This window comes from Elephantulus edwardii, unplaced genomic scaffold (genome assembly GCF_000299155.1).
Source record: "Elephantulus edwardii isolate Elephantulus edwardi_28Jun2011 unplaced genomic scaffold, EleEdw1.0 scaffold00015, whole genome shotgun sequence".
Classification (NCBI taxonomy): Eukaryota; Metazoa; Chordata; class Mammalia; order Macroscelidea; family Macroscelididae; genus Elephantulus; species Elephantulus edwardii.
The window spans coordinates 14,249,283-14,259,474 of NW_006399765.1; the positions used below are offsets into that span (position 1 = coordinate 14,249,283).

The 10,192-nt window shown below is 45.0% G+C and overlaps 1 protein-coding gene across 1 annotated transcript in view; it reads left to right on the forward strand.

Annotated features, from left to right (window-relative positions):
• Nucleotides 1-1,640, forward strand: part of TOP1 (topoisomerase (DNA) I) — a 59,857-nt gene extending 58,217 nt beyond the window's left edge. Inside the window, exon 23 of the mRNA XM_006881717.1 lies at nt 333-1,640. Coding sequence (XP_006881779.1) covers nt 333-435 — 103 coding nt within the window. The 3' untranslated portion in view covers nt 436-1,640. The remainder of the gene's footprint in view (nt 1-332) is intronic.
• Nucleotides 1,641-10,192: the final 8,552 nt, after the last annotated feature.

Here is a 10,192-nt window from a genome sequence, read left to right on the forward strand (position 1 = left end):
TAGACTGTGGAGCCTGGGTGGTGGGGTTTGAATTTTAGTTCTGTCATCTAGTACCTGCAGGAGACTGTAAGCTAATTACTTAGCCTCTCTGCCTTAGTTTTCTCTTCATACAATGAGTATGACACAGTACTTACCGTAGTGGTCATTGTCAAGATTAAATGCATTAACTATGTAAAGTCTATATGACATGTCTGTTGGGCTGTTAATTCATTCTTGGACTCCCTCCCCAGTGTAAAGTAAACAAAGAAGGTGATCCTTCTGAACATGCCCCCCAGGTCTGGGCCATTCCTCTTTGAGTCATATTAACCCCCTTCTTTCTTCTTTGCTTGCAGGTGCAAGAAGTGGGGAGTCCCGATTGAGAAAATTTACAACAAAACTCAGCGGGAGAAGTTTGCCTGGGCCATCGACATGGCTGATGAGGACTACGAGTTTTAGCCATTCTCAAGAGGCAGGGTTCTCTTACAAGGAACAGTGTGGTTTGGGGAAGATGGAAAAACTGTGAGCCTCATTTGCCCTCGCACGTGAGGGAGAGAGGCAGCAAGTCTTAACAAACCAACATCTTTGCGAAAAAGATAAACCTGGAGATATTATAAGGGAGAGCTGAGCCAGTTGTCCTATGGACAACTTATTTAAAAATATTTCAGATATCAAAATTCTAGCTGTATGATTTGTTTTGAATTTTGTTTTTATTTTCAAGAGGGCAGGTGGCTGGGAATTTGTCAGAGTTCTGCCAGACAAATTCACTGTTTCACTGAGACGTTTGGATCTCTTAGCTACTGTATACGAAGTCCGATTATATTGGTGCGTTTTTACAGTTAGGGTTTTGCAATAACTTCTATATTTTAATAGAAATGAATTCCTAAACTCCCTCCCCTCTCCCCATTTCAGGAATTTAAAATTAAGTAGAACAAAAACCCAGCGCACCTGTTAGAGTCGTCACTATCTATCGTCATGGGAATCAATTTTCATTAAACTTGAAGCAGTCGTGACATCGGCAGTGTTTTGGTTCAGACACCTGTTCACAGAAAAGCATGATGGGAAAATATTTCCTGACTTGAGTGTTCCTTTTTAAATGTGAATTTTTATTTCTTTTTAATTATTTTAAAATATTTAAACCTTTTCCTTGATCTTAAAGATCGTGTAGATTGGGGCTGGGAGGGATGAAGGGTGAGTGAGTCCAAGGATAATGAAATAATCAGTGACTGAATCCATTTTCCCATCATCCTTTGTTCTGAGCATTCTGTTCCCTTTAAGATATCCAACATTTTTTCTTTTTAAACCCCAGTCTTTCTCTTGAAAGATTTTATTGTATAAAAAGTTCCAAAGGTCAGTAAATTCAGAGGAAAGTGAGTATTTGGTCCAAAAAAAGAGAAAAATAATCAAGATTTTAGGGCTTTTTTTTTTCCTTTTGTAATTGTGTAAAAAAATAAATATGGGAAAACCATACAAAGCAGAATTTTAATGTGAAGCCCCCCCCCTTTTTTTTTGCTATAATCATTAGTTTTAGAGGCGTTGTTAGTTTAGCGTGTGTGCAGAGTCCATTTCCCACATCTTCCCTCAACTATCTTCTATTTTTATCATGAATTCCCTTTTAATCAACTGTAGGTTATTTAAAATAAATTCCTACAACTTAACGGAAACTTAGTGCCTGCCTCTTTGTTACCCAGGGCTCCAGGCCAGAGTAGGCACCCTGGGGCTGGTCTTAGGATAATGGTCTGACCATCACTCAGGTCTCAGAGACGCATCCTTCACCTGAGGCTGAGCCTGGCCTGGCAGGTGGTTCAGCTGTCTTGCTGCTGTGGATCTGGCTCAGTGGGGATTCAAGGTCCGTATCCCTAGCTAGAGACCATTCAGGAAGTAAGGGAGGATGTAGAAATCTATTGTGATTGAAGCTAAGTATGAGTAGAATGTGAGACAAGATGGACCAACTATATTTCTGAGGCATTTTTATCCCTTGTATGCTAACCAGATGCAGAATAAGGGAGCCTCTTTGAGTTTATGGAGCTAAGCATCCCCTCAAGATGGAAAAAATTAAGGGCACTAAACTAGTTAGAACATAATCCCAGAAAGCCCCTCTCCCTGGTAAAATGTAGAATGGTCAATTGAAAGAGAGAAGCAGATTATCTGTGACTGTTTCTTAGTGCTTCATTTCTCGATGAAAATCACTCCTCTTGTCTTCTAGATTACAATAGTCTGTAATTCAGAATGAAAATTAGATCTACAGATCAAATGGAACAGAGAGGCCAAGAGTGGTCAGAATTGTTAATTTAGCAGAAGGGCCCTAGACCCTCTGGTTTGGTATCCTGAGCAAAGTGTTTCGGTATGAGCGCTACTGCCTTGGAAGATCTCATTTCTGAGGCAGGTATCCATATGGGTTGGTGTTGGGACCACTGTTGAGAATATTTGGAGTCTTCCTTGGCAGCCTGTATTGTATAGGCTAGCCAGGGGGAGGCAGCAGGAAACAAACATGCATGAGTAGCAGTAACTGTAATGGAGCAAGAGGACTGCAACCAGTTGAAAGAGCTGGAATGTAAGGAATAGCAGCAGAGAGTCTCTTTGGTTCAGTTGGTTCACTTTATGACTGGTGGGTAGCAAGGAAGTAGACCTTCCATTTTCAACTTGAACAGAGCTGCCAGAATTAGAAGAGAAACCTTAGTCCGCACCTAGAAAGAAGGTATAGGAAAGATGCAAGCAGAAGGTCTTTCCTGGAAGCAGGAAACAGCACTCATTTCCCCTGCAAGGAGCTTGCTGCATGTCTTCTGAGGGCAGATGTGTTGCAGGTTTGGTCGAGAAGCATTGGGAAAGACATCCTCCCTGGTGTGCGCAGACCTGGAAAAGCAAAGTCAGTGACTGGAAAACTGATCTGGCCACCAGATGCAAAGGGCCTTGCAGGATTGCTAACTCTGGGATCACAAGAGTAAACTCACTCTTTGCCTTTTCATTGAATAGGTCTTTTTTTCACTTGCAGCTGCATACTGCAATTGGAAACCCAGAGAGGAAAAGCTGAGACCATGTGCAAGGCCCAGGAAACTCCCTCTTATCTGGGCTCTGCCCTGTCTCCCTTTGACCACTGTGGTCCCTGAGCCCAGCTTGGGCAAAGGGAAGCTGGGGGATCATTATTTCCTGAGACCACTAACTAAGATCACTGGTGATCTTTTTATTCTGCATCTTAACGCACTCTGTGTTAGTGGACGCTGTTGATCGTTTCCCCTTTAAAGAGCATTTTTTACTAGGGTATATTTTACATATTCTAAAACTCCCCCACTTCAGAAACTTTTCTTTATGGTACTGCCATCATCATAAATCCGCTTCGGAACATTTTCATCCCCACAGTTAGATTCTTCATGCTGCCTATATCCACTTGATCCCAACCTTCGCTTGCTGCCACTATAAATGTGCCCTTCCTGGACATTTCCAGTTCAGTAGAATCATGTAGGATGTGACCACCCTCACACTTCTGGCTTCCATGACGCCACCATCTCCTGGCTTTATGGTGCGGTCTCTAGCAGGTTGTCCTCACTGACCTCCTGCATCAGTTCTTTACATGTTGTCAGTCTGTGTAACCAATTTATTTTTAAAAGAAGCTAATGACTCCCATCTATCTCTCTTGAGGGTCTAGAACTTCCTATGTTTCACACACACATTTCCAGCTGCATTTCTACAGAGAATGTCCACAATCTCAGCATTTTCAAAACTGAGCTCAGCCTCTACTCCTCCAACAAGCTCGCAGAGCCTCCCAATGTGAGTGAAATGTACCACCATCCACTCTCCCCATACGAAAACCTAAGACAGCCTGCCTGCTTTCCTTCTGTGTATTTCAACATGCTGTAAGTTACCAGCTCTTGAAATGCTCCTAAATACAACCCCCTCCAAATGTAGGTAGAAACCTCTTAACTGCCTTTCCTGCTCAGAAGAAAAGTCCACTTGCTGAGAAAATATTTCAGTTCTACAAAGTCTCAAATAGCGCTCTAAACTTGTTTTAAACAAACAAAAAAAAGGGTTTTTGTGTACATATGTTTCTTTTTTTGAGAAAACATGACTCGGCAAGGACCTGACTGGGGCCAGTTTTAGAGGCGCACAGGTAAATCCCTTGACAATAAAAAAGCGAAGAAATTTAACAGACTCGGCAATTGTTTCTTACAATCGGAATCCATATAAAGAAGCTTTTTAAAGATTGCTTTAAACTTTAATTCAGTGTTGTTTTCCCTTGGTAGAGGTGCTGTAGTTACATATGTACTTTCTGACCTTTTAGGAAAGTACGGGAATATTTACAGATAACACATTAGTTGAAATTTGTTTCACAGTAATACGAGAAGTTAGTAGAGCATGGCAGAAGGCAAGGGTGGCAGCAGGTAGCTGGTGATTGTGGAAGCTGGTAATGTTTACCTGGAAGTCAAAGTCAATTCCTTACAAGTGCGATGTCAACCTAAAAGGAAGTGAAGGTTGATGTGTTTTTGGGACGTTTTATCAACAGATGCAAAACATGGCTCTAGTGACAACAAATGCAGAGAGATCAGCCTTTTTTAGACTGACTATAATTATTACTGGAAATGGGGGAAATATTTCTAAATATATATTTTTTTTTAAATTGTGATCAAAATATGTGAATTGCTAAATTGTTGTATGTGGGCATGCAAATACATCTCTAAAAATATTTCTAAATTGCAAGGGGGGGAAGTTCCACATGGAGTGATCTTAGTGCATAAGTGAAGAATCACCTCATATTTAGAGAACCTTTTCCCCGACATGTCTAGGTGAAGCCACTTGTCCTTATTGCACCACACACACTGCCATCAAGTTGAGGCCATCGAGTTTCCCAAGGAGACTGCCCATCTTCCATGGAGCAGCTTGTGAATTCAAACTGTTGATCTTTACAGATAGCAGCCCAACACATTACCCACTGTACCACCAGGGCTGCTCCTCAGTTCATTGAGTCCTCATGGTCTGTTGCCATTTCAAGAACCTGTCTCTGCTGACTTGATACAGAGAAGGCTTCAGAAATGTGTATTAGAAGGCAAGTAGGAAAAGGCTGTAGGTAATAGCCTGGCTGCCCTGGTGTTAGCCAGTAACGAGCCTTCAGTGCCATGCTAGTGAGACATTGTCCGTGGAAGATCCAGACCATGACCAACCCTCCAGCCTCAACATCTGTTTCCACTGTTGGGATCATTCGGAAAAGAGCAGAATGGAAGAGAGCATCATCCCTGGGAGTGTGCTGGGCCAAGTGTCAGGTTTGCCTCATGTGATAGAAAATGTGGGAATCAGGCCTGAACTCACTCGAATCAGAAAAGAGACGCCGTAAGAGAAGGATGAGGTCTTCCTAGGACTTAAGAAAGAGCTAAGGGTTAGATTTTGAGGCCAGAGGTGAAGAGCTGTGTCATTCCTGTCCCATTCAAGGAAGGACTGTCCGGTCATAGTTGTACTCTTCCCAGGACAGTCTGCCAGTGACTGAGGCCAAACTCCATGAATTGGAATCAGCTCCACAACTACATTAACAATAAAGACCCAGCTGCTTGAGCTGGACAGCAGAGCTCCCTGTGGTTGTGTCTGTCATCCCTCCTGCTCTGCAGTGTCGTTTCTCCCTCGGCCGTCCATTTCCCTTGCTCTCCCTTCTATGGTGTTGAGCCCAAGTATTCTCTGCTATAAATGTTCCCCAGACAAACCTCTGTCACAGCCAGTTTCTAGAAGAACCCGACCTGCACCAACACTTGACAACTAAAAATAGAAGGCAGATCAGGTGGTGACAAGGAAACCGGTAAAGATAAATAGAAATAAATTGGTTTTTACATAGGAGGCAGTATTGCCTGGATCCTGTTTGAATCCCTATCTGTGTGATAATGGGCATGTCTCGCCCTCTGATTTGTGAGATGGGCATGATGTCAGGATTTACAGGATTGTAACAACATATAAGTAAACCAATGTGAATAAAGCATTAATGCTTACTGTGCATCCAGTACTACTCTTGGTATTAACTAAAGCCTGCCTTTGAGGCCAAGTTCACAGGACAAGGGCAGCTGGTTAGAACTGACTCCAGATGGACGTGTTGAAGCTTGAGTGTTCACAGAAATAGGCTCCAGTAGGACTAGCCTGGTGCTGTGACAGGCGTGTCCTCATGTGGGTGCTGGGGCTGCTCCCTCCCAGCCAGCGCAGCTGCATATATTGGCAGTACCACGCACCCACGCAGCCATATATATGCTAAGCTGGGGGAAGCCCATACCAGCCGCACCCTCAGTGCAGCGCACCCTGCTTTTCCAGAATATCCTTGGCTAGAGAGAGGCACCTCAAGTCTGAGATGCTGGCCCAGGAGTCCTGAGAGGAGATGAACTGGGGCCCTGTTTACTGACTGAGGTGGTGGCCTGAAAACAATCTCTTGTTGGCAGAGATTGCTGGAACCCCTGTGGGCCCAGCTCCAGAGCCAGAAGCAAAAGCAAGGGAACATGGACTGCATGTTGGAAAGCTCTCAGGAAATGCAAAACCAGGTATTTAAAATGCATCACTGTTTACAGGCAGCCCTAGTTGGCACAGGAACCTCCGTGAAGAACTGCATAGGTGTGAAGATAGCCCATTGACGCCCCTGTCTCCTGACCACCTCATACTCTTCCTCATGGCCCTTCATCTTTCTATTCCTAAACACCAATCCACTACGCTCTGGCCTTTGTATGTGTTTTCCCCTCTTGGTGCCCTAGTGATGCATCAAGTCATCTGTCTCTTCCCATCCTTCATACCTGTACTGAAGTGAGAGATCTTCACTGGCACTTAGGTTCCATCAAGTCCACTCTGACTCAGATGCTACATACAAAATGAACTACTCCCCAGTCAGTCCCACGCCATCCTCAGAATTGTCACTACGTTTGAGCCGCTGTTGCAACGACTGGCAGTCCATCTCAAAGAGGACCTTCCTTGTCGCTGACCCTGGAGTTTCCCCAAGCTTGAGGTCCTTTTCCAGGGCTTGGTCTCTCCTAATAACATGTAAGATGAGGTCTCATCATCATCTTAAGCATTTTGATACGCTTCACCCAGTCGTCTTGGCTTGAAGTAGGTCTCTCTGGTGTTTCATAATCCCGTCCTTTGCCTTTGTAATTCTCACACAGTGCCCTTCAATAATGTTTATTTAATAAAGTCAGAACTGGAAGTTTGGTGCAATCGGGTTTGTCGTCTTCTCCCAGTTCATGATCTCAGTGCCAGGCACAGGAGAACTTGGGGCTGAGTTCAAGGTTAGCACCTCTTTTTAAGACCAAGAGTTAACTATAGGGAGTTCTGGTGACCAAGTGGTAAGAAACTGCTGCAACCCCAAAGACACGCAAATCCAGTTCACCAGTGCTGCTCAGAACTGTGAGTAATCTCATCTGATCAGTAAACCCGCCGAAGGTCCAGCTATGGATCGCTTCTGACTCGAGGGTATATAAGAACAACAAGCGTAAATGCCTTCTCCCACTGATTCCTCAGCTAGCCTCTGTTCCCACTAATGGCTAATCACCAGGGCCTCCGTAAGCCAGTGGTTCTCGTGTGGCAGAAAGCATGTGGAATCAAGCAGCCAAGTTGAAATTCCAAGTGTTGAATATACCATGGACTGCTAGGAGAACAGACAGGTTTGTCCTGGAGAGGGTGAAGCTAGAAGGCTCCTTGGAGTCAAGGATTCGGAAGCTTCATCTGACATACTTTGGGCATGTTGCAAGGAGGGACTGGTCCTTGGAGAGGGATGTCATGTTTGGGAGAGTGGAGGGACAGCGCAGGAGAGGAAGACCCTTGATGAGATGGATCGATTCTGTGACTGGTGGGAATGAGTGTGTTTGAGATGGCGAGGTTGGCACAGGATTGAATGGCATTTAGGGCTCTTGTACATAGGGTCACTATGAGCGACTCGATGGCACATAACAACTCGTTGATATATGTGGTCTTGTTAGGCAAGTTGTTGACATCTCAGTTTCCTTATCCGTTAAATGGGGACAGTAATCTCCAATTAGAGGGTTGTCATGAGGCTTAGGTCTGAACACAGGTGCAAACCTGACTTAGCACTGGGGCAGTCAATCACCGGGTCAACTTTAGCTCCCTCACTTGCACTTTAAAGGACCAGCACTAGGTGGCAGTCCATTGCAGTCGCCCCACCTTCCCTTAGCTGCTGAAACTGACAGCCTGTTAGGACAAAGCAGCTCAACTTGATGTGGAAATTCTGAGCTGCTTGGGGGCCATAGCTGAAGGAATTAAACACACACACACACACACACACACACACACACACACACACACACCCCTCTGTAAGATAAAGTTGGCACTATTGCAAAACCCCCAAACTATCACTACTCGGTTTGCTAGCGTACTAAGATTATGGGTTGCCTGCGTGCAGTGCACCCCTTCACATATGCAGAAGTTCGCATACAGCCACACCTCACTATTGCACTTTATGGCACTTCAGATTTTTAATTTTTTTTTTTTTTGCAAGTCTAGCAATGCCATTTCCCCAACAGCCTCTGCTCACTTCCTGTCTCAGTGCTACATTTTGGTAAAATTCGCAGTACTGAAAACTTTTTTATAATGTGATTGCACACTTAATAGTGTCTTGTTATGTGCCGTCTAGTGGGAACTGACTCATAGCTGACAGACACCCCAACAGATTTCCAGACGCTGTAAATCACACAGGAGGAGAACGCCCACCATTCTCCAGCGGAGCAGCTGAACCACCTGCCTTTGCGTTGTCAGTGCACTTCCTTACCAGTAAGGCATCAGAGCTCCCTAAAATACAGTGTCGTTGTAAACTTAACTTTTCGTTGCAGTGGGGACAAAAAAATTGCAACTAACTTTAATGCAATATTTACTGCAGTGGCATGGTCTTGAACTAAAAATATATCTCTGCGCTATGCCTACATAGCCTTGTTATTGTGTGCTGTATAGTTGGGACCAACTCATAGCTGCCCCTCCAGTGAGTTTTCAGAGGCTGTAAATGGCTTAGGAGGAGATTGTCCAACTTTTTTCCAGTGGAGCAGCTGGTGGTTTCGAACCACATGCCTTTGGGTTGGCAGCCCAACTCCTAACCACTAGAAAACTAGAGCTGTTTATATGGCCGTATAGTCTCACAATTCCAGTATATCTTTCTTTGGCTCCAGCTAAAGATATTGGGCCTCAGACTTTAAATGGAGTAAGTTGTCTTGCTTTGTCTGACTGCTGTGCACCTACCTAGCTCTCTATCAATACAAACTTCACTGTGGCAGAATATGCCTTCAATTTGGGTGGGATTCTGTGACAAGGAGAGAAAGTGAGTGAGTGAGGAGTGTGTGCGTGTGTGTGTGTGTGTGTGTGTGTGTGTGTGTGTGTTTTCTTGGCAATAACTTTGGGAAAACAGAGTGTGAATTCTTCCCAGTTTCAGTGGCTGGAGAATGGGGAGTGAAGAGAAGATGAGAGATAAAGCGGAACTAGGTGATATGGAACCTTGATCCCTGAACCAACTTAGGGAGTGTGAATTTTAGGTCCAATGGGAAGTGAAGAGACTTTAAGGAGGCTGCTTTAACCTGATTTTCAAGACTAAAGTATGGAGACCGGAAGTCGAGGGCTATGGTACAAGCAGGCAAGACCAAAGATTGGGAGAAAAACATAGTGGCTTGTAACTAGAGTAGGGAGACCTGAGGGCAGAGTTAACAGGACTTGTTGATGGACTGATACAGGTTTGAGTCAGAAGAATCAAAGATGACCTGAGGCTTTTGGCTGAAGCAATGTAGAGCAGTTTATGCAATTTTCTGAGAAAATGGTATCTGCGGAAAAGTAGTTGGGAAGAGGCTGTGTTAAGAAGACATGTAGGGACGATCAGGTCTGGAGGATGAAAGAGTTGCAGATTTGAACCCATGAAAAGGTTAGAGACCTTGAGAACTGAGCCTAGAGAAAGAGCAGCTTCTGAGGAGCCGCCAAGAGAGGGAGATGGAAAGCAGGTGGGCCTGCACCAAAGCCAAAGCTCAGGCAAGACCTGCGCAGAGACCTGTCGCGTGGGGTCTGCAGGTGGCTTTGGGATGGCCTGTGGCAGATGAGAGGGACGGAGGGGAAGGCCACTAAGGGAAGGCAGCACACTCCTGGGCAACGAGGCCGGGCGACCAATGGCCCCGGCGGGGATTCAAAGCCTGGAGAGTTGTCCGAATGGGGCAGCTCCGAGCGAGCACTGGCCACAGAAGGGGGACAGATGTGGGACCAGACAGACCTCCCGGGGGGGGGG